This window comes from Amblyraja radiata, chromosome 7 (assembly GCF_010909765.2).
Source record: "Amblyraja radiata isolate CabotCenter1 chromosome 7, sAmbRad1.1.pri, whole genome shotgun sequence".
Lineage (NCBI taxonomy): Eukaryota > Metazoa > Chordata > Chondrichthyes > Rajiformes > Rajidae > Amblyraja > Amblyraja radiata.
In genome coordinates this window covers 26,757,215-26,782,763 of record NC_045962.1, presented here as the reverse complement: position 1 = coordinate 26,782,763, position 25,549 = coordinate 26,757,215, and the positions used below count along the sequence as shown (strand labels likewise).

General features: G+C 46.8%; 1 protein-coding gene across 1 annotated transcript in view; it reads right to left on the bottom strand.

The window, feature by feature from the left end:
* The window catches only part of ola1 (Obg like ATPase 1), a 165,881-nt gene that overhangs the window by 109,065 nt on the left and 31,267 nt on the right, over positions 1-25,549 (bottom strand). The window contains exons 3-4 of the mRNA XM_033023932.1: positions 25,119-25,262; positions 17,405-17,532 (exon numbers count right to left, since the gene is read on the bottom strand). Of these exons, the coding sequence (XP_032879823.1) occupies positions 17,405-17,532; positions 25,119-25,262 (272 nt within the window). The remainder of the gene's footprint in view (positions 1-17,404; positions 17,533-25,118; positions 25,263-25,549) is intronic.

Here is a 25,549-nt window from a genome sequence, read left to right as displayed (position 1 = left end):
CTCGGCTGATGATTTAGTTTGGTTTAGTTTTGTTTAGAGATACAGCGCGGAAACAGGCCCTTCAGCCCGCGCCAACCAGCGATCCCCGCACATTAACACTATCCTACACACACTAGGGACTCATACCAAGCCAATCAACCGACAAACCTGTACATCTTTGGAGTGTGGGAGAAAACTGAAGATCTCGGAGAAAACCTACGGGGTTACAGGGAGAAGGTACAAACGCAGTACAGACAGCACCCATAGTCAGGATCGAACCCGGGTCTCCGGCGCTGCAAGGGCTATAAGGCAGCAACTCTACCGCTGCACTACTATGTTGCCCTGACGTTGGAGGTCTGTTTTGACTCAATGATTCTGGTCTTATAGATCATGTCTGAACTCTTCTTTCTATCATGATGTTAGATTAAGCCAAAGTTTTCAAAATATAGCATCACCATACACCATATGGCCTAATCATGAATTCCTTTGATGTACACTCTAATTATGGGCAAAATTAGTTCAATTTTACACGTTCTCTCCTCACCTTACTGCAACACTGCTTGGAGATTGATGTATGGTTCTATTAAAACCATAGATCCCTTTCAACTTCCTGTCCTCAATTCTGAAGTCAAATTAATCCTTGTATTTCATATCTTGTTTGTCATTAATAAAGTATTCCAAAGGCTGAAAAAGAGATATGGACGATGGATAGGTAGGTATACATATGCCGATCATTTCAGAGAAGGGCTCATTAAAAATTATTGAGAATGACACTGAACACATACCAGCATTCATTAAGCTACTAAGGACGTACAGTATAAAAAAACAAAATTAAAATGCAGACGTCAGATATCCAAATGATAGTTAAACTTGCTTTGTTTATTTTATTTATAAAGATATTGTAAACCTACGTAATTGCTTATTACTGTTCAGACAGCGCACACAGATTTGCAGACTACATGCATTCCATTATTTTTTTAATCTTTGATAGAATGGGGAAACTTCTTTGTTGGAAAACATGCAAAAATAAATTGCTATGGATGATTAAAATAAATATAGAAACAGTTGGAAAAGCTCATAATCAGTAAATATTATACCCAATGCTGTTGGGAAGACTATATAATATGCCTTACAAAAAAATAGTGTTCCTTGGGCTTTCACTCAATCAAGGGGGGGGGGGGGGGGGGGGGGGGGGGGGGAAGAGTCAGAATGAGTGAGGAAGAGACAAAGTTTCATTTGACCAAAGTTCCAGATCATAGTTGCAAAGGTACACAAAAATGCTGGAGAAACTCAGCGGGTGCAGCAGCATCTATGGAGCAAAGGAAATAGGTGACGTTTCGGGCCGAAACCCTTCCTCCCTTCAATCATAGTTGCGAGCTGTTTTGTGGAATCATTGCCGGGTCCACAGTATTTTCCTTTTAGCATTTCATTGATTCTGCTTCTCTTATTTACACTAGATGTTTTGGATCTATTATTTCTTAACTTGCCTCACTTTCACCTTCTCAAAATACATTATCATCCACAGTCTTTTAGTATTTTTTTTGCCTTCTAATCCAAGATAAGCTTCTTGCCTCTCTTCCACTTATTTTTCTTTTGAGAGGTAAGTAAACTCAAACATTAACCTCTCTTTCACCACTAATTTGATCGGATCAGCTAAGAATTTCCTAGGGTTTGATTTCATTTCAAAAAGTTACTCAATCACATGATGTTTGGTACTAATGTAAATATTTTATATTTTATGATTTTCCAGTTTTGTTTTAAAGAACAAGCCTGCACAAGAGACTACATGCTCTTGTTCTCCAACTTTAGGTAAACAAACCTCCTCCCCCTTCCCCGTGCCCACCATTTCTCCCTTTCTACTTCTCTCCCTCCCTTTCACCTGTATCCATTAACCACTTGCCAGGCTTGTTCCACCCCACCTCTCTCCCAGCTGTTGTGAGGAACTGCGGATTAGTTGAATACTCCAACAGAAAGGGGTGTCAGGCTCGACACTTGCCCACAGCCGCTGTTGCTATCCACTGCAGGTAAATGAACATCTAGTTGTTTGACCGTTGTATCCGTTATGTCAAAGAACCCGTTGCAACTCACTGCCTGGATCTGCACTGAAATGTACACTCGCAGTAGTACTGAAGGATACAATGAGGCTTTCCCTCTTGTACAATTGACGGAGCCCTGCCATCTCCTCTCTGCATCTGCTCTCACCCCACCTCCCCCAGACAGAACAGAAGAAGTGTTTCCTTGGTCCTTTCATTTCATTATACCAACCTCCATATCCAGCATATAATTTTTCATTAGTTCCGCTAGATTAAACACAATCTCACCACCAGTCACATCTTCCCCTACCTGCCCCTTTCTGTTTTCTGCTGGGTGCCACTCTCTCTCTGACTCCTTGGTATATTAATTTCTCCCTGTTCCCAGGCACTTTCTCTGCAACTGTAGATGCAACACCTGTCCATACACCACTTCCCTCATTCAAGCACCTAAACAGTACGTTCAGGTGAGGAAAGAGATTCATATGCATCTTTTCCAATTATGTCTATTACATTAAGTGCTCTGACGGGCCTACCTCTATATCGGCGAGACCATGTACAGACACGTGACCGCTTTGCCAAGAACGCGTGCTCTGTCCACAATGGCCACCTTGAATTCCCAGATGCAAGCCATTTTAACTCCATTCATTGTTCCCATGAACCCACCTGTCCTCTGCTTTCTCCACAGCCAGAGTGAGTCCTAACGTAAACTAGAGGAGCTGCACCTCATATTCTTCCTGGGTAGTTTGCAGCTTAATGGCACAAACACTGAATCCTCCAATTTCAACGAGACCAAACATAGACTGGACGATCGTTTCGCTGAACACCTTCGCTCTGTCCGCCTGGACCTACCTGACCTCCTGGTTGCCAACCCTTGAATTCCCATTCCCACACTGGCCTCCTCCATTGTCAGAGTGAGGTCAAACGCGATTTGGAGGAACAGCTTTTCATATTTCGCTTGGGCAGTTTGCAACCCAGTGGTATGAGTATTGATTTTGCTAATTTCATGTAATCCTTGCATCCCCACTCTCTCCGTCCCTCCCCCACCCAAGTCGTACCAGCTTCAGTCATCTTTGTTGAGTCTCATTGTCTATATTAGTTTCCACCCAGGCCACAGCTAACAAAGCCCCCCCCCCCCCCCCCACATTGTTACCATCTGCCCAACATGCTTCCCTTGAGTGGTTTCATCAATTTCTTATCTGATGTGATAAGCAACAGTCCTTTGTTGTCTCCACTAATCACCTCCCAGCCTCTATCATTATATCCACCGCTTGCTTCCCCCGCTGCCTCTATCTGGCCATCAACTCTTCCCACCTTGATCTACCTATCACATGCCAGCTCAAGTTTCAACCCTCCCCCTATACTCTTTATAATGGTTGTCTTCCCTTTACACTCATGCAAGATCTCTACCCGTAACTGTCCCTTTGCCTCCACAGATGCTGCCTGACCCACCGTTCATCCAGCAATTTGTTTTTTACTCCAGATTCCAGCATTTGCAGTCTCATATCCCCATTGTGCTGAAGGATGATGGCACTAGAGTCTCTATTTATTAGCAGGTGTACGTACCTGCAGCTAAAGCATGTGCAGAAGCAGGGTTCGTACATTTGGAACAGCTATAAATTCAAGGACTTTTCAAGGTCCAAAAATCCAATATTCAAGGACCAAAATCCAGCAAATATTGATGGTTTATCGGAGACGTATATAAATTGCTTGGTATTGGATAATTTGATTCTGTACCAAATAAAAGTATGTAAGAAGGTTGGCTGGTCACCATCTCAGATTTGATTGAAAATCATGTTTTACACACCTCTGGTACAAAGAACATAGCAGAAAAATCAACTTTCAACAAACTTCCTCCGAAGTTAAGAACCATTGATATAGCTCGAATTATTGCCAAATGCCCATTGGAATTTGGAGTTGAGACCTTGATTTCTGTTGTGTTACTTGTGTGCTCTGATGTACAGACACTGATTTACAGGGAAATCTGAGAAGGTGATCAGTCAATCCATTAGTCCAGGTTGCACAGAACGACACTAAACTACATAATAATTACGCACAAGATGGTTAACTTATCTATATCCATACTTCAATAGAGCACTGATGGTCCATCTTCTCATCTCTTAGTTGTTCAATCTGAAACCATGATAGTGGAAAACTTTGCTTTCAACCAGTCCCAGAAAACCTGTACTGTCCCTGCCTGCTTCAAAGGCACCACTATTGTCCCTGTACCCAAAAAGACAAGGATTGCTGATCTTAATGACCACAAGCCTGCGCACTGACCTCTGTAGTCATCAGGCATGAGACAGGAAAAAAATGAAAGAGGAAGAGAGATGGGGGTCCAGGGGGCATTACCCCCTGATAGGGTTCCAAGGGGCAACACCCCTGGCGGGGGTAAAACATTTTTGGTGATTGTACCTTGAAATGAGTTTTCTTGCCTGTTTACCCTTAATTTTAATTGTACCTTAAAATAACACATTTTTCTTGTCACTTCTTAATTTACACAGAAAATTTGTGATAATCATACCTTAAAATGACACCTACTCCTTGCTTGTTTATACTTAAGTCATATTGAAAATATTTTATATTAATCTTACACCTACTTATAACATACCTGTTCCTTGCTTGTTTACTCTAATTAGAGAGAAGTATCCTTAACACAGAAATGTTTTAATGAAATGACACAATTTCCATGATTGTTTACCCTTAATTTATACTCCCACACACACTCCCACACACAAACACTCCCACACCCCTCCCCCCCACACACACCTCCACACACACTCACCCACACACACTCACCCACACCCACACTCACTCACACTCCAGATCGGTCCAACGACATTCCTCGACTCGACCGCCCGCAGGCCTGCAGCCAGCTCCGCCGCGGCGCCGCCTGCCCGACCACCACAAGGCTGAGATAGCCATCACGAGGAGCAGCAATAACATCCATCGCCTCTCCGATCCTCACCGTCTTCCCGGCCAAACCCAGGCTTGGACCACCGAAACTGCGGCCCACGGCTGCCGACTCTCACCACCTCCACTGTCGCTGACCTTCACCGTCTCCCCGGACACCAATGCTGCTGCCGCCGACCCGGATCTCGACTCCAGCCCCCCCCCCCATGGGCCTCCACCAGCGACTCTGCCAACCCTCGCCTCTCGCTGGCCACCAGCGGGCCAAAGCCGACACTCACCTCACCAGAGCTCCAGACAAAGGACAAAGGTGCAGTGAAATGGTGCAGTGAAATGTTACCATACAGCACATAAATAAGATAAACACAACACTTTAGAATTTAACATAAAACATAAAAAAACACACCCCCCCCCCCCCCCCCACAGTTGAATCAACGTTTCCCCACTGTGAGGGAAGGCACCAAAGTTCAGTCCTCTTCCTCTGTTCACCCGTGGTCTGGGCTTATTGAGGCCTCCGCAGTCGCTGCAACAGCGGCCCGATGTTTGTTTCAGGCCCTCGAACGGAAGAACACTCTCAACGGCCCGGAGCCTCCGAATCGGCCACTTCCTACCGGAGACCGCAGCTTCCGAAGTCCACAGGCCGAGCTGGGCGGAGATTCAACGCTGGCGACCTCGGCGAGAGATCCCAGGCTCCGCGATGTCAAAGTCAGCACCGCCAGTGGCTGGAAAGACAGCGCTGCCAGTGGCTGGAAGCTCCCGCCACCCGTGGCTGGAAGCTCCGCAGACCACAGCTCCACGGTGTTCAAAGTCGGCAGTCCCAGCACTCCGGAGCTCCAACACCGTGATTCCCGGGAAGGCATCGCTCACTCCACGATGGAATCCAGTGCTGCGCCTCTGCTGAAGCTGAAGCTCTGGCCGGTCTCCGGCAAGAGAGGTGGTGCCAATCCAGGAGGAGGTGATGATGTGGCTCGGAGAATAGTCGCATCCTCGCCCAGGAAGTGACTAAGAAAAACAGTTTCCCCCTCCCCCCACATAAAAAAAGACTAAAAGACCTCCAAAACCAAACTTTAAACCAAACCAAACATCACCAACCCCCATTTCCCCTAAAAATAATGGTCATCCGAAGCCCTGCTACTTGCTTTCAGACCCAAAGCTTTGAGTGATGCTGCTTTTAACACGACTTTGGCCACCAAAACCCAACTTTGTGGAAAGATGCAGAGACTTGCTTAAAGGTCAGTATTGTAACAGCAAAGCGAAAATATTCCCTAAATAAGCATGAAATGATGGTCACTAGATGTACAGGATGAGACAGCTATGATTACCACATTCAGCAGCAAAGAAGCTAGAGCATTGCAAAATGTAAAGAAGCCAGACAGCAGTCTCAAGTGAAGAAATCGAGTGAAGTTAGTGAATTCAGAATGGGAACAGTTAGAGGCAAATGAACTGGTACCAACAACTGGAATAGGGAGTTAGGGTACTCTCATCTAGAACAACTAGATGAGAGTCTATTATTTGTCATTATGTCGTATCATGACGATGAAATGAAGGCAGGCGGTCATGGCAGAATGCACTCGAAGGGAAACAATACTGTCGTCTAGATGAAACATCTCCTTACTCAAGATCTCTAAACACAGATAAGGAAAAGAACAGCAACAGATAGGAACACAACATTCTCCAAGTTGTACCATGCGGACTTGGAAATATTTGGCAGGAGTAACAATACTTCAAAGTTACAACATATAGCTTATTTCCCGACAATGAAGATGCACCTGCGTCGAAGACACACCCCCAATTTAAGTTGCTAAATTTTGAGAAAAGGATGGCGGGACAGGATCAAGATTTGGTTTAGTCCAGGGGTCGGCAACATCGCCTGCGTGCCCTGGGACTGGCTGCAGTGTCGAGTAACTCACACATACTCACAAACATGGTACAACGGTATTTATTGGAAAGCACATATAACACACTATAGCATGTTGCTTCTACTGTACAGCAGCATAGACTGACTGCACATGTCGGGTTGCGATAATATGAATAGTGTGGTAGTAGGCGGAGCTTCTGATAATAAAGCACTATATTGGGGTTAGTAAGTAAAGTAACCAATCTACATCTTTCCTTGCAGGAATAAAAGTGAAACACATCTAAATTAAAGTGACATATATGAATAAACACGTTACTATGTGCTGACTGAATAATACAGTAACCGAAACGCTAATGGCACATACAGGGAAGTACAGAGGGAGTAGGGGGCACAACCAATGGTTGGTCTGCAGCAGCAGGGCGTGAGGGAGGAGGCAGTCCGACAGCAGAAGAGTAGATCAGACGCGTTGCATCAGGATACGAGACAGCAGGACGTGGTTCCTTCACAGGAAGGAGATGTTGACGGATGCGTCTGTAGATCCCTCCGTCGGCATTCACCAGGTATGGGCGTGGCTCTTTTGCGGGACTGTGAATGTGATCCAAACGGCCATAGCCCTTGTTGGTTTGAAGGTGAACATCTTTCCCACTGGAGAGAGGTTTAAGTGGTTTGCTGGACATCGAAAAATCGCTTCTGGGCATTTCAGCTGGAGTTGTTTCTGTACAGCAGGTGGTGAACGAACCTGTGGCTGCAGCAGCTGCTGTGGCACGGGCAGGGCAGCACGGGTTTGTCGAGACATCAGGCATTAGGCAGGAGACCCCAGTATTGGGTCACGGGCGATGTTCCTTAAGTTGAGCAGGTCCAGATAGACATCGGATTTGGCAAGGTGTGAGCGCCCCATTAATTGTTTTGCGTTCCGGACAGCCCGCTCTGCAAGTCCGTTTGACTGGAAATTCAGGACTGCTGGTGACATGGCGAAAATCCCAACGTTGAGCAAAGTTTTTGAAGCTTTGGCTGGTGAACTGACTGCCGTTATCTGACAAGAGGCGTGCAGGGGGGCCGTGCACGGAGAAATGGCGCAACAGCTTTTGGATGACTGCATCGGATGTGATGCTTTGGAGCAGGTCGATTTCGAACCAGCCCGAATACGAGTCAACGAGAACCAGATAATGTTTGCCACGCCACTCGAATATGTCGGTAGCGACCGTGGACCAAGGCAGAGGAGGAACAGGGTGTGAGAGCAAGGGCTGCTTCTGTTGGCGTGGCGTCATGCTGTTGCAGATAGCGCAGGCTTGAACTTTCTCACGCACATACTCGGTCATCCTGGGCCAGTAAAACATGCTCTTTGCTCGTAGTAAGGTTGCTTCCATGCCGGGGTGGCTCCCTGTGGACGACATCAAAGTATTTGTCCCGTAGAACAGCTGGGATGACTGCTTTGTGACCCTTGATTATGACACCGTCCTGCAGTACCAGTTCGTCGCGAACCAGGTAGTATGAGCAAATCGCAAGTGGGGCACGATGTTGTTTATCCGGCCAGCCACGCCGGATGACTGAGGACAGTAGCGGTAGAGTTGTATCTGCAGCCCTGTGCTCTGCCAGGTTGCTTAGGCATTCTGTAGGTACGTACGACACCATCATTACTGTGAACTGGTCTCTGGTGTTGTGGGTACCAAGACCAGGCAGTGTCTTTGTGAGTTAGTTGTCATAGGGGAGCAGATATTTAGCTGAGGTTGGGAATGAATTTCCCCAAGTAGTTCACCATTCCCAGGAATCTCTGTAAACTCGTAACGTCAGTGGGAGCTGGCATCTCGTTGATGACAGTGGTCTTGGAGGGGTCCGGTCTGAGGCTGACATAATGAACCCATTAAATCTGTATATTAGAGGGTTGTGCTTGATATGGATGTCTTTAGCACGGTCTAGTACTTAAGTTGGCGTCATGTTCAGCCATGTTGCATCCAACAACAAGAATATCGTCTACAATGATGGCGCACGGATACCCTGCAAATAATTGTTCCATTGTGCATTGGAATACCTCGCTGGCAGAGTTGATGCCAAAGGACATCCGTAGAAATTTGTAGCGGCCAAAGGGGGTGCCGAACATGGTGAGATTGGATGAGTCGGGGTCCAGCGGGATCTGCCAGAACGAACTTTTGGCATCCAGAACAGAAAACACGGAGACACTGCCCAGCAGGGCAGCAACTTACTCTACTGTGCGCATCGTGTAGTGCGGGCATTTGATTGCTGTGTTCAGGTCTCTGGAGTTGATGCAGATTCGGATTTCTTCCTTGTTTTTCTTTGTTGCCACCACCATGACATGACATTGCATTTGGCACCAGTGTCGATCTTTGCAACAGTAATGGTTTTGTTGACATGTAGTGAAACTTCAGGTTCGAGTTGCTTGTTAGTGGAAGCAACCAGGGCGTTTATGTTATGACTGTTATCTTCATGCTCTGGGAGCAGAACTGGGGGAGACGCTGCCAGCTCTTGGTACTCGCTATCAGTCGCTTCATGTTTTAACAGGTGTACAGGCTGCCTTGGGAGTGAACGAGTCACACGAGAATGGCAGCATTTTAAGAAATGATTCCTTCTTTTACAAAAGTGGCATATTATTCCAAAAGCAACGTACAGTTCGCGATCTGGAGGGTGGGAGCCGCCACAGTTAGAAAACTTTTCAATAAATCTTTGAACTTGTCGAGATGGTGTGTGGGGCTGTGAAGGCTGGTTACGGTAGGAAGTGTCAGGAGCATCGACACCGTACGCGGAATGCGGTCCGGGGCCCAAAGACCTGGTGTGAGAAACCATGATTTCGGCAATCCGACAAGCATGTTCAGCTCGGGCCAGGGTCGCGGAGCAATTCATCGCGTACTTTATCACTGAGTAATTCACCCACCAGTTCATCACACAGATTAGCAAAATGCAGCAGTATGTTTCAGATCTCAAATGTAATTTCCCACTGGCTCACCTTGTTGTTGGTTTCGAGCTAAAAACTTAATACGTTCAAGTATGGAATTGGCACGAAGGTCACCCAGCTGTCTGAGTTTATTGAGCAAGACCACAGGATCATCAATAGTTTCAGCAGGCACCAGGACTTGGTTGTTGTGATCCAGAACTGCAGGTGCATAGTCGAAACGTTCTGCACGTTTGATAGTTTCCGGGCCAGCGATGTTGAGAAGTATAGAGACACGGTGTTCTGGTGGAACGTTGCGATGAGCAGCATGGATGTAATGGTTGAAATCATGCTCGAAAACACTTGCAAAGTGAGCTGGCCATGGCAACACGAATGGATGGATAAAATGGGTGAAAACAAAGTATTGTGGCGGCTCCCAAGGGTCGTGCCATCATAGTGTCGAACCCCTCGGCACAGGAGTGGTTCAGTCCGGAGGCGGCCCTTAGCCAGAGGGTTTAAAGGCAGGGGTTTGGATGCCATCTTCCTCTCATTTGGACTTCCCTACAACCGGGAGGAACATAATAAAAGGTGCCTCTCAAAACACTGTACTTCGTGCCTCCTTTTGAGACCCACGCACTACATTGGTGACCCCCGACGCTCCATTGGCGTCATGATGGAGAGAAGAGCAAGCCCAACCTACTCACAGGCCGGCCACGCCCTGTCTCTGGACGCGGTCTCCGTGAAACTGCCCAACTTCTGGACCACCCGGCCGCTCATCTGGTTCCAGCAGGCGGAGACCCAGTTCAACCTGCGGGGCATCACGGTCGATGCCTCCCGCTTCTATTACCTGGTGGGGGCCCTCGACCAGGACACGGTTGAAGAGGTCACGGACTTCCTCGCAGCCCCCCCGGACACTGATAAGTATCTCGGCCTTAAGGAGCTCCTGCTCCAGATTTATGGCCTAAGCAGGATGGAGTGTGCTGGTAGGATCCTGCATATGGGGGGCCTGGGCGACCGACGGCCATCTACCCTCCTAAAGGGGATGGTGGCTCTGCTGGACGGGCACACGCCGTGCCTGTTGTTCAAATATACCTACCTGCATCTGCTGCCGGCCTACATCCGTCTGCAACTCACAGACGCCTCGTTTGCCGACCTCAGGGCCCTCGGGAGGCGCGCCGACGCGCTGTGGATGGCGCGCCCTGATGATGTCAGCGCGCTGGCCGTCAGCAGAGACGGGGTCGCGCTGAGGCCGACGCGCCCTGATGACGTCAACGCGCTGGCCGTCGGCAGGCGCGCCGATGACGTCACCCCGGCAGCTCCCGATTTCCTCCGGTGGGGCGGGGGAGCTGTGGAAGGAATGACAGCTCCAGCCCGACCGCCCGCACGATCGCCCCCAGCGGCAGTGAGGGGTACTGCACCTGCAGTCCAGCGCCAGCAAGCTGCAGGCGCCACCAGCTGGAGCAGGCAAGCTCCAAGTAGCACCAACACGAGGCACTGGTGCTATTTCCATCAGCGCTGGGGTGCTGCAGCACGACAATGCCGCCAGCCGTGCACGTTCCCGGGAAACGCCTGGGCCGGCTGCCAATAGTCCCCGCGGCGGCCGGCCAAATTCACCGCCTTTTCGCCTGGGATCGGCGCTCCGGGACCCGCTTCCTCGTGGATACTGGAGCGGAGCTCAGCGTCCTGCCTCCTTCGCTGGCCGACATTCGTTCCGGTAAGCGGGGGCACGTCCTCACCGCGGCGAATGGCAGCCCCATCCGCACATATGGAGTGCGCATGGTTCCAATCGTGTTCGGCTCCTGCCATTTCTCGTGGCAGTTCACCATTGCCGACGTCTCCCAACCATTGCTCGGGGCCGATTTCCTCCGGGCGCATTCCCTCATGGTGGACGTCAGGCATCAGCGTTTGGTCAACGCCGCTACGATGGAGCCGATCACGTTGCGTTTGGATCAACCGGTGGGACGGCCCCTGGCGTCCGTGGACTCCCGCTTCGCACGGATCTTGGCCGCGTTCCCAGACATTCTGACCCCACAGTTTCGATCATCGACCCCCAGCCACGGAGTGGTGCATTTTATCCTGACTACCGGCCCACCACTCCATGCACGAGCACGCCGACTGCCGCCGGATAAACTGCGTCTGGCACGGCGGGAATTCCGCACAATGGAGACCTTGGGGATCGTCCGCCCTTCGAGCAGCCCTTGGGCGTCCCCACTCCACATGGTCCCTAAGTCGAGCGGGGACTGGCGACCTTGCGGGGATTACCGACGGCTGAACGCCGCAACAACACCGGATCGATACCCCGTACTCCACATCCAGGACTTCACCGCCCATTTGGCTGGGGCCACAATTTTTTCAAAAGTGGATCTGGTACGGGGTTATAACCAGATCCCGGTTCACCCGGATGACGTTCCCAAGACGGCGATCATCACGCCATTCGGACTTTACGAGTTCACTCGGACTTCATTTTCGCTACTTCCTGGAGGGCCGCCCGTTCACCGCCTACACGGACCACAAGCCGCTCACTTTCGCCTTGGCGAAGGTTTCCGACCCCTGGTCCGCACTACAGCAGCGGCAATTGGCCTACATATCGGAGTATACGACATCCATCCGCTACATCAAGGGGAAAGAGAACCGGGTGGCCGACACATTGTCCAGCCCCGCTATCAACGCCGTGTTCGAGGTGGCGCCCGGAATTGACTATTCTGCTCTGGCAGAGGCACAGCTCACGGACGATGAGGTGCCCGCCTACCGGACTGCCATCTCCGGCCTCCGCCTTGAGGATGTCCCTCTCGGTCCTGGGGGAGTGACAATCCTGTGCGATGTGTCGTCCGGGCAGCCGCGCCCCATCGTCCCTGCCACCTGGCGCCGGAGGGTGTTCGAGGTGATCCACGGACTGGCTCACCCATCAATCCGGGCGACAACGGCACTAGTGGCCGCTCGTTTCATGTGGCACGGTCTGCGCAAGCAGGTTGGCCATTGGGCTCGCACCTGCATTCCGTGCCAGACGGCAAAAATCCAGCGCCATGTCCGTGCGCCTCTCCAGGAGTTTGGTCGACCTCACCGGCGGTTCGACCATCTCCACATAGACATTGTAGGGCCTCTCCCGCCGTCCCGGGGCATCACCCACCTTCTGACAATGGTGGACCGCTTCACGCGGTGGCCGGAGGCCATTCCGTTGGCCGATACATCAACGGTTACGTGCGCTCGTGCGTTGTCCGCGCACTGGATTGCTCGCTTCGGGGTGCCGGCGCACATCTCCTCAGACCGGGGGCCACAGTTCACCTCCGAGCTGTGGTCAGCCATGGCTCGCTTGCTGGGGGTGCGGCTACACCACACCACGGCTTACCACCCGCAAGCTAACGGTCTGGTGGAGAGGTTCCACCGGCAGCTAAAGGCAGCACTGAAGGCACGACTCTCTGGCCCGGACTGGATGGACGAGTTGCCGTGGGTCATGCTGGGCATCCGGACTGCTCCCAAAGAGGACTTGGCCTCATCATCGGCGGAGCTCGTGTACGGGTCGCCACTCACGGTGCCCGGGGAGTTCGTGCCGTCGACGCCGGGGCAGCAGGGAACGCCCTCATCCACCCTAAAGCGCCTTCGCGAGCGAGTTGGCAGGCTCGCACCCGTCCCGACGTGCCGCCATGGGACATTTCGCCCACACGTGCCATCAGCCCTCAAGGACTGCCCTTACGTTTTCCTGCGCCGTGATGCCCACCGGACGCCACTCCAGAGGCCGTACGAGGGCCCGTTCCGAGTGCTGGAACACGGGCAGTCGACTTTTGTCCTGGACATGGGGGGCCGGCCGGAGGCAGTGTCGATTGACCATTTGAAGCCGGCACACCTGGACATTGACCAGCCGGTGGTACACAAAATCTATGGAGCGAAGGAAATAGGCGACGTTTCGGGCCGAAACCCTTCTTCAGACTGATGGGGGGTGGGGGGGGGGGGGGGAAGAAAGAAGGAAAAGGGGAGGAGGAGGAGGAGCCCGAGGGCGGGCGGATGGGAGGGTGGGAGGAGACAGCTAGAGGGTTAAGGAAGGGGAGGAGACAGCAAGGGCTAGCCAAATTGCGAGAATTCAATGTTAATGCCATAAGGACGCAAGGTCCCCAGACGGAATATGAGGTGCTGTTCCTCCAATTTCCGCTGTTGCTCACTCTGGCAATGGAGGAGACCCAGGACAGAGAGGTCGGATTGGGAATGGGGGGGGGAGTTGAAGTGCTGAGCCACCGGGAGTTCAGGTAGGTTATTGCGGACTGAGCAGCCGGTGCTGGTTGCCCAACCTCGGCCTCGAGGGCGCCCCCCTTCACGGCTCCCTCCACCTGTCACTCCACCTGTCCTCCCGCCGGTCCCTCGACCTGTCCCTCCACCTATGCCTCCGCAAGCCCCACGAGCGGCTGACTTCCGCACGCGGGCTGGCCGGGTCGTGCTCCCGCCGGTGCGTTTCGTGCCTCTGGTTCTGGGGGGGGGGGGGGGGGTCCTGTGGCGGCTCCCAAGGGTCGTGCCATCATAGTGTTGAACCCCTCGGCACAGGAGTGGTTCAGTCCGGAGGCGGCCCTTAGCCAGAGGGTTTAAAGGCAGGGGTTTGGATGTCATCTTCCTCTCGTTTGGACTTCCCTACAACCGGGAGGAACATAATAAAAGGTGCCTCTCAAAACACTGTACTTCGTGCCTCCTTTTGAGACCCACGCACTACATTAAAACCAATATACTTAAAATAAAAACCGATATACTTAAACACGGGGTGGGTCAACCACATGACACCATGTCGAGTAACTCACACACTCACAAACATGGTACAGTGGTATTTATTGGAAAGCATATATAATATATATATAGCATGCTGCTTCTACTGTTCAGCAGCATAGACTGACTGGTTGCGATAATATGAATAGGGTAGTAGTAGGCGGAGCTTCTGATAATAAAGCACTACATTGGTTAGTAAGTAAAGTAACCAATCTACATGCAGTTTCCAGATCCCTTGTGTATCCCCGACCCCCTCCTTCTCAACGCTCCTGCCCTCCCCGCAACTTTACCCCAGCCAATTTGTGCAGCCCAGGCCGTGCTTACCCGGGCCAGACTCCTCACATGCTGTGAAAGGAACTCTCCTCTCATCCCCTCCCCCTCCCCCCCTACCATCTCCCCCTCCTCTCCCACTCCCACACCCAGCGGCACTGTCCTTTTACCCTTTTACAGCTGCTTCCTACTTTACAGCCGCTTCCCATCAGCTGCCAGCAATGAGGGATAGACTTGGCTATCCCTAAGTACAGCAACATCGTTCTTGATGCTGCTGTACTGAAGGATAGCCAAGTCTATCTTTATTTGCTAACAACCTAACCTTCGGCCTCCAAGACGCAGGTAAATTTTCGTGCCTTATTTGGGGTAAAATATGGCGTCTTCATTGCCGGGAAATCTTCATTGAACAGGGTCTAAATTCTGAAACTCCCTTACCAACCACATAAGCCTCAGCAGTTAAAGGAAGTCATTGATCATCACCTTCCCAAGGGCAATTAGAGATGGGCAGTTAACAATGACACTTCCAATGACACGGTTTATTAATAAATGACAAAGGGTTGCCTTTATAAGCACTGAGGACAGAGGGAGAAAGAAAAACGGATGTGGAATGATGGCCATGATTGAGGCTTCAGATTTACAGCACATAATTGCTGCAAGTTGCACGGAGGCTTCAATAAAGAAATCTTGATTAATTGTCAGTTAATGACATTGGATATAAATTACAATTTTACCCTTGTTTGTCTTATCATGCAACCTAATAAATAAACTAAATGTAGCAGTTACCAGCTACAGCTATTAACAAAATCAAGACTTCACACAATCAGATACATAGCAATATTGGACATTCTCTTGAACTCGAGGGAGCACAGCACCTTTCAAGCTTTAAGCATAACCTATTGCATTCTCAGTGGTGCACAAGAATATTTAAAACATTCAATTATACTGCACTTTTCACCGCCTTGAGTTGTCAATAAAGCGCTTTAGACTAAATGCTGTAACTGAAGTATATTCACTCTTGCAATATAGGGAACATAGCAACCAATTTGGTGTTTGGGCTGAAATGATGTGTGTGGTAATAAGCAAATAATCTGATTTTCAAATGCAGATTGAAACATAAACGGTGAGGGCACCTATGACTCCTTTGCCTTTTCAACAAAAATATATTGTCGTGAAACATTTTACATTCATCTGAGAGTGCAGATCAGCCTTTAACATCTCAGTTTAACATCTCACTCAAAAGGTTATACCATCCACCGTGTAACTGCACTGTCTCACGACTGATCTACAAACTTGAGTCACAGCAAAGAATGCTGCAACCAAGTTACAGCTGGCAATTGCCAATGAAGAATACTACTTCAGTCGTACTTTACGCAATGTATTTTTCAGAAATGTATTTACAATATCTGTGGATCTTGTGTATTTCCAATTTTTCTAAAATAAAATTCCACCAAATCATTTCAAAGTTAGACTAATTGCTTGATGTAATAACTTTGCATAATTTCCAAACCTCAAAATGAAAATGTTATTATTTTTTGAAATACTAAAGCAATATTTTTGTAATATCATGGAATGCATTGTTTATAACAAATGACAACTCAAGATCAAGAAGCTCCCCATACAAATGACAAGTCAACAGCTGCCGAGAATCAGCAAACAAATTCTGCCTTTGCAGAAAGGCTACATCACCATTTAGAATGTACATCTTAAATTATTCTAGCGTGTAATACTTTAATTGTGTAAAACAAAGCTGATGTCTAACACAAAAGATTTGCTTGCATTGTACCACAAGTAATTTTCATGGTGCCGTTGATGGGTGACAAGTGATCAGCATGCTTTTAGAATTTAGACGTTTGTGTGGTGTCGGTGAGGGGTGGGGGTGGAGGGGGAAGGGGATGGGAGATGTGCATTTTAGTGAGAATGATAACAATTTAGCAGCGAGTTGTTGGATAATTTTCACAGAATGGTCTGCGCTGAAATTAACACCACAGTTATTTTAAGTATATGGAAATTCGGGAAATTCTGGTTGTCTTCAGGTAATTTTAGGGAAATGGAATAATTTCGGGAAATTCCGCATCCGGCCCGCGAAGGGGTGTAAAGGTGATGCACACAGCACTGCCGGTTTGGCGCTCAAAGGTTTAAACAGAGCGCTGTCAGTTTAACGCGTGGAAGTTCTGCAGTTCTAAATATAACGCTACCGGTTGCGGCGCTATGAGCTTTAAACATAGCGCTATCGCCACAGCGCTATGGGTCATAGACTGTTCGGGAAAATTCTCGTATAACAATGAGTCTTTGGAATTCTCTTTCTCAGTGGAAGTTGAGCCTGAGGGGAGGGAGAGGGGGGGAGGGAGAGGGGGGGAGGGAGAGGGGGGGAGGGAGAGGGGGGGAGGGAGAGGGGGGGAGGGAGAGGGGGGGAGGGAGAGGGGGGGAGGGAGAGGGGGGGAGGGAGGGGGGGGGGGGAGGGGGGGGGGGAGGGGGGGGGGGGGAGGGGGAGGGGGGGAGGGGGGAGGGGAGAGAGGGGGGGAGAGGGAGGGGGAGGGGGGGAGAGAGGGGGAGAGAGAGAGGGGGAGGGAGAGGGAGGGAGAGAGGGGGAGGGAGATGCTGCCTGTCCTGCTGAGTTACTACAGCATTTTGTAACATTTGCTAATAGTTAATACTCGCAGTACAATGATAATGAGGTTGAGGAAACAAAATCATAAACACGGCAGCATTTCAAATTTCATAGATACATACTTGTAAGATGGAAGATTGCATCACAGGCACTGATGTGGGACAGGAAGGCATTTCCAAGCCCTTGACCAGCGTGAGCACCCTTCACGAGTCCTGCTATGTCCACGACATTCAGAAATGCTGGTATTTTACTGTAAGAAAAATCAAAGTTAAATTTGCTTTTCTATCATTGATCTCTGTTCAAAATTGTTGAAACTCAACCAAATCGGGGACATTTATAATGCTTCATTGTGTCAAATAATAATCATAATAGCTCATTGCTGCATCAGGATTAATAAATGTTGAGGGCTGGGGTAGATTACAATCAGAAACAGGTGAATTTGGATTGACTCTGGATCAGTTCCTGTGGACTTGAGGGGAGCCAATGTAACTCTACTTAAGAGAGGGAGAGAGAAAACAGGGAATTATGGAGCAGTTAGCCTTACATTGGTAGTGGGGAAGATGCTCGAGTCGATTATTAAAGATGTTATATCAGCACATTTGGAAAGCAGTGACAGGATCGGTTAAAGTCAGCATGGATTTATGAAGGGGAAATCATGCTTGATTAATCTTCTGGAATTTTTTGAGGATGTAACAAGCAGAATGGATAAGGGAGAGCCAGTAGATGTGGTGTATCTGGACTTTCAAAAAGCCTTTGACAAGGTCCCACACATGGATTAGTGTGCAAAATTAGAACACATGGTATTGGGGCTAGGGTATTAACATGGATAGAGAATGGGTTGGCAGACAGAAAGCAAAGAGTAAGAATTAACGGGTCCTTTTCAGAATGGCAAGCAATGACTAGTGGGGTGCTGCAAAGCTCGGTGCTGGGACATCAGTTTTTTACTATATATTAACGATTTAGACGAGGGAATGAAATGTGACATCTCCAAGTTTGCGGATGACACAAAGCTGGGTGGCAGTGTGATCTGCGATGCGGATGCTGTGAGGCTGCAGGGTGACTTGGATAGGTTGGGTGCAACGAGACCTGGGTGTGCCTGTATATCAGTCACTGAAAGTAAGCATGCAGGAACAGCAGACAATGAAGAAAGCTATTGGCATGTTGGCCTTCATTGCAAGAGGATTTGCGTTTCGGAGCAAGGAGGTCCTACTGCAGCTGTACAGGCCCCTGGTGAGACCTCACCTGGAGTATTGTGTGCAATTTCTGAGGAAGGACATTATTGCTATTGAGGGAGCGCAACGTAGGTTCATCAGGTTAATTCCCAATATGGAGGGACTGATATATGATGAAAGAATGGGTTGACTGGGGTTGTATTCACTGGATTTTAGAAAGATTAGAGGGGAAATTATAGAAACATATAAAATTCTTAAAGGATTGGACAGGCTAGATGTAGGAAAAATGTTCCCGATGTTTGGGGAGTCCAGAACCAGGGGTCACAGTTTAAGAATAAGCGGTAGGCAATTTAGGACTGAGATGAGGAAAACTTCTTCACCCAGAGTTGTGAATCTGTGGAATTCTCTGCCACAGAAGGCAGTGGAGACCAATTCACTGGTCTTCAAGAGAGAGTTCTCTCTTTTCAAGGGAGAGTTCGACTTAGCTCTTAGGGCTAAAGGAATCAAGGGATATAGGGAAAAAGCAGGAACGGGGTACTGATTTTAGATGATTAGCCATGATCATATTGAAGGGCCAAAGGGCCAACTCCTGCACCTATTTTTCTATGTTTCCGTTTCTAAGTAGGATGGGGAAAGAGCATGAATTACATCTGATTTACTGTTATATCATCAAATATAGCAGTAATATTTCTGCAAAGCCATTTCACAAACGGCAAAAAAGGTAGCATGACTGTGGAGGAATTAAATAGTTCCAGCTGTATGATCAGATATAACCTTGGGTCAACCTAGATTAAATACTAAATCCCTGCAAACATCCCTGGAATTTAATTGATGATCTGGGTGTGATGACACAAGACTGCAGATGCTGGAACCTTGAATAAAAAACAAACTTTCAGAGACTCAGCAGGCCAGGCAGCATCTGTGGATGGAAATGGGCAGACGATGTAGGGTCTGAAGAAAGGTTCCGACCTGAAACATTGTCTGCCCATTTCCCTTAACAAATGCTGCCAGACCCGCTGCTTTCCTCCAGTTTTGTTTTTACTCTTTGGAAGTGAATTTGCCAAATCAGACCAATTTCTTCTTGTAATTTCTTGCTGCATGTGATTCCATTTCATGTTGTCATTGTGAAATAAAGAATGCAAAACTGTCTCAGAGGCATATATTCATTGGCATTACTTCCTATGGGAAGTTATATTACTATGCTATTTTGCCATCTAAGCAATATCTGAAGTGGTTCAAATCCATTGACCATTTGCAGGTCTTCAAGGCAATGCACAGGGCAATCTAGGTAATTGCTTCATAAAACTTTCCTGGATGCACATAAGTTCTGCCCATCTCATCCCTCAGCACTAGTTGGCCCAATTAATATTAGGGAAGTTAAAATCACCTACTATTACAACCCTTTTATTCCTACACCTATTTGCGATGTCCCTTCATATTTGCTCCTTTACGTCTCACTAACTATTGGGGAGGGCTATAGTAAAAATCCCAAAGTGATCTCACCCTTCTTATTAAAAACAAATTAACAGAAAGCCCTGACCTGATTGACTTGATGTTCAGGATTTAGCAATCGGCAAGAACATAAATCTCAAAAGCAAGATTACAGACCACAAACTATTTCCTCCCACACCATAGCACCACTCATCTGGTGTCTAGTATCACTCATTTAGCATCTAGTATAATAAAGCTCGAAATAATTGTGATCAGAAGTTGTTCCTTTTCCCTTAATTTATTCGTTCATTCACAGGATATGTATGTCACTGATGACATTTATTATCCATCTTCAATTGCTGTGAACTGAGGGTGCTATTAGCTAACCACATTATCTGGAGTCCCAAATGAGTAAAAACAGCAGATTTTCTTCCCTGACCAGGTTTTGCAATAATTCTCAAAATTCTTGATAACAGTCAATTATCAATCATTATTAATAATTAATAATTAACAATTATGAAGAAGCTTGAGGATTACCATACCAATTTGAGGACACTATCATATCATCTTTGTATCTGACAATGAAGGATACATTCCATCTGGTCTGGTGACTTGCCAACTTTGAATATTCTTTTTTACCTATCCAATGTTATTCTCCTCTTTCACATCTACTTTTGTAAAGTCATGCCGAAAGATTCAGCAACAGTCACGGCCTTTTTGCTCCAGGTCTGTTTTTCGTTCTTCATCAGGTCCACAACTTCTCTAACTGTGCTTTTAGTGTTTATCTGTTTTGAAAAGGCTTTAAAATCCTTGTTTATAAACTGGCTAATTATCTTGTCTGGCACAGCAGTGCAGCAGGTAATGCTGCCGCCTCACAGTTCTGGAGACTCGAGTTCAATCCTGACCTCCAGTATTATCTATATGAAACTGTACATTCTCCCCGTGACTGCATGGATTTTCCATGGATGTTCTTGTTTCTTCCCATAATCCAAAGACATACAAGTTGGAATGTTGACTTAATACTGTAAATGATCCCTGCCATAGGTGAGTGCTTGGAGAATCAGTGTTGGACCTTTGGCATGTGAAAGAGAAAGTTTGATGCATTGCTCAGAGCCAGCATAGGCTCAATGGGCTGAAGAGCCTCATGACATTTGGAAATATAAAATGTGATACTCTTTTTGCCCTAGTTTACTTTTATAAATATAATTCTACACATAACAAATTCAATTAGATTTTGCACTATTATCTACGCCCGACTTTATTAAATACTTAATTTTAGTCACATTTCCTTTGTTGATCTAAAATTGGCTTGTATCTAAACTAGATTAATTGTTTGCTAACTGCTCTCTTAACCATATTTTTAATTTCCAGCCCACATATGCTACAGCTATTTTTCAAGTTACAAATTCTCTATCTTCTGGTTATATTTGACTTATTTTTCTTTGCCTTTTTACATACCAACTTTAAATCAAATTGCATTAAATTTTGTAATTTGTAAGATCGCTTGTGAACTATTCCTCTGTGATTGTGCTTCACACAAATTCACTTCAGTCTTATTTTATCTCATCCAATCAACCATCTTTCCATTTATTTTATTTTCAGTTTTCATTAAATGGAACTGCACTACTCATTTCAATGGCTAGAAACAATTGTAATTGCAACATATTCACACCTTTTTATCAAAATTCTCACCTGGCATTTCTCAAACCAATCTGCCTTTCTCAGCTTGCCTTTGTGAAGAGAATCAACTAATGCAAAGATTCAAAGTTTTACAAATGCATTGTGGTCGAGACAGAGAATAATACAATTAAATTGGTCTCAAATTTTGGGATAATGCAGCAGTTCACATAAACAGCTGGAAAAGAGGTATTGTCATTGATCTCATCTCAGCGTCAGGTTTAACTCAAATGTCACTTCGCTACACAGGAAAGTATTTAGCATGTACACAATACCAATTTACAAATTCATAAAATCCTGTTTGTAACTTTCATAAAGAGTTATTATGTTTTCTACCTATCAATCTTACACAGAAATACAGTCCTTGCCTTTGAACCAAACCAACCCCTCATTATGCTAGACACGTGCAAATTGTTTTTTAATTTCTCATAGAGATTAGGAATTTATTATCTTCCTTGCTTTCCCCAAGTCTGATAGGCTAACAGAAATAGCCAACCAATTCTGCTAATCTTTTCACTTCTAAAATTAACAAATTTCAACTGAACCTCCTTACAATACCAAAAGAACCAGAATCTACAGCAAACCTCCACCAGTAAAACAGCTTCTGTTTTTGTGTTCAAAATACAATCACAGGTGAGACTTTAAAACCTCTAGTACAACATTTCTCAGTAGAATTTACCACCTTTGATTAATAAACCTGGCAGCAACCCCTCAGAAAGTGATGACGAGCTATCTATTCTCGAACCACTGCGGCTATCTGTTGCTGAGTAGGATGTTTCAGAATTTAGAACAAGCAATGAAGAATGGCAGTATAATTCCAATTCAGGATGGTTTGATACTTGAAGGAAAGTGAAAAGCTGTGGTGTTCCCATGTGGTTATGGTCCTAGGTTCTATGTGGAAGAGGGCAAAAGCCTGATATTTCTGTCATCACAGCCTAATTACACTGACGCCATAGTGAGACAGAGATGGGGGGGGAATGAATGTTTATGGTGGCGGAGGTTGTGCAAGATGACGCCAAGACATATGATGTTGGATCTGCACTCACCCTAGCATTAGCTAACCACATTATCTGGAGTCCCAAATGAGTAAAAACAGCAGACTTGCTGTGCTGACTTGCTATCTGTAAATATTACAAAGCCTTTGGCATGTCAGGAGGCTAATTGCTTTTGCAACCACACCGCCAACTTGCTCTTGTAACCACAATATTTATAACAGCATTTAAAAGACGTTTGGACAGTAATGGATATGAAAGGTTTAGATGGATAACACGGGTAAACAGGAACTAGCTTAGATGGGGCATCTTCGTCAGCACGAGTTGTGCGTATCATTATTTATGTGGTTGGCCCATTTAAGTTTCTGGTCTACCGTCTCCCTCAGGATGTAGGGAGTACTGGTAATGGTAATGCATCTGAATATTAATGGTGGGTGACTATAGTTTCTCTTACTAAAAATATTTGTGCTATAACAGTGCTCCTCATCACCTATTTGGCCTTGCTTAAATGTTGTTTAGGTTTTGCAATATGCAGGCAAAAATGACTTCATTTGCTGAGGAGTTGCAAACGGAATAGAGCAGTATACAATCAACAGCTGACATCCTCACTTCAAACCTTACACTGAAAAGGAGATTATGGGTAACACAGATGATGATATTTGGAGGTAGACACAAAATGCTGGAGTAACTCAACAGGTCAGGCAGCATCTCTGGAGAGAAGGAATGGGTGACGTTTCGGGTCAAAACCCTTCTTCAGACTGATGTCAGGGGAGGGGGCGGGACAAAGATAGAATGTAGCCAGATACAGGAAGACTAGTGGGAGAACTGGGAAGGGGGTGGGGATAGAGAGAGAAAGCAAGGGCTATCTGAAGTTAGAGAAGTCAATTTTCATACCGCTGGGATATAAACTACCCAAGCAAAATATGAGGTGCTGTTCCTCCAATTTGCACTGGGTCTCACTCTGACAATGGAGGATGCCCAGGACAGAAAGGTCATATTGGGAATGGGAGGGGGAGTAGAAGTGCAGAGCCACCGGGAGATCAGGTAGGTTAAGATGGACTAAGCAGAGGTGTTCAGCAAAACGATCGCCGAGTCTGCGCTTGGTCTCGCCGATGTAGAGAAGTTGACACCTGGAACAGCGGATACAGTAGATGAGGTTGGAGGAGGTGCAAGTGAACCTATGCCTCATCTGGAAAGACTGTTTGGGTCCTTGGATGGAGTCGATGGGGGAGGTAAAGGGACAGATGTTGCATCTCCTGTGGGTGCAGGGGAAAGTACCTGGGGACGGGGTGGTTTGGGGGGAAGGGACGAGTTGACCAGGGAGTTTCGGAGGGAACGGTCTCCGCGGAAAGCAGAAAGGGGTGGAGATGGGAAGATGTGGCCAGTAATGGCAAAAATGTTGGAGGATTATATGCTGTATGCGACGGCTGAAGAGGTGGAAGGTGAGGACAATGGGGACTCTGTCCTTGTTACGAATGGGGGGAGGGGGAGGGGGAGCAAGAGCGCAGCTGCGGGATATCGAGGAGACCCTAGTGAGAGCCTCATCTATAATGGAAGAGGGGAACCCCTGTTTCCTAAAGAATTATGATATTTGGACCCAGGACAATGTCGGGATCTCCACAACCATTTCTATATTTGAGAAATCACTCCTAACATTAAGGTGTTTTTACTCTGATGTTTATTAACTTCAGTTTTACCAAGGCTGCTTGTTGCCATAATCAAATGTTGTCAAGGGAAATCACTCATTTTATCTTTGGAAGTTAGCTCTTTAGCGCAAATTTAGGACATAGCTGTGATGAATTTGGCTGCTGAGTGCTCTTGGCAAAATTCAAACTATACATCAATTCATTGATATCTAGCAACAGGAAGGAAAAAATAATAATTGCAACACTCAATTGCTTAATATTTACCAATTATTACAACTATTTTCACTTGGCAAAAATTCGTATTGTCAGAATCTCAAGCAGCAGAAACTGGGGGGGAAATTGGTGCAGATTAAAGTATCCTGCCAGGCTTTGAGGTACCTTGTCACTGCAGGGCAGATACAAGATCCCTGAACAAAAACTTTCGTCCCCAACACGGTAGCCTGAAATCAGGAACAAAATTATTGCACCTCAAATTAAACCACAGAGTAATGGGCCTGTCCCACTTAGGTGATTTTTTGGGCGACTACAGGCGACTGCCGCAAAATTTTCAACATGTTGAACATTTTTCAGCAACAGTGGTGACAATTTTTGCTGTCGTAGGCTGTCGAAGGTGCTGTCATAGGTTGTCATAGGCTGTCGTAGGTGCTGTCGTAGGTTGTTGCCAGGTGTCATAGGTGAATTCCAATAAAACTAGTCCCTGGCAGTCGCCTAGAGAGTCACCTAAGTGGGACAGGCCCATAAGGTGTTCAGTTTCATTTTAATTTAACCATAAATGTTGTTTATATATGTATTTTCAGCTCCCCGAATGGTGTTTCGTTGACGTTATTTGTCTAATACAAGCCAATGGACGTGCAATAAATAAACATCAGCATTTCCTAAGGAATGTTATTGAGGTGCAAGAAAAATAAATCAACATACCTGGGAGGCTTATGGTAGTCGCAGAGGAAATCATACCGTTCATCTGGAACAGGCACTCTGCTCTCATTAGGATCAATAGTACAGAAGGGAAAGTTTTCCGCAGCTGCCTCACTCTTGGTTAGAACATTGAAAAATGTAGACTTCCTGTTTCAGAGAAAAAAAGTTAGCTTTTCAGAAAATACTTTGATATAAATATTTTATACAGTGCAAATGAATGGATAGCAAATCTGTATTGTAAGAATATAGTGCATACAGGTTCAATTATCCAAAGAGATATGGACAGGTTTACTAAAAAACTTTATTAAAGATTTTATAAGCAATGCTAAACATATCTTACTCATACAAAATATATTGCAACATAAACGGAGAGACAAAACAGCCTGACAATATTCAATATCAGAAGCCGAGAGAATAAACAACTTGCTTGGCTG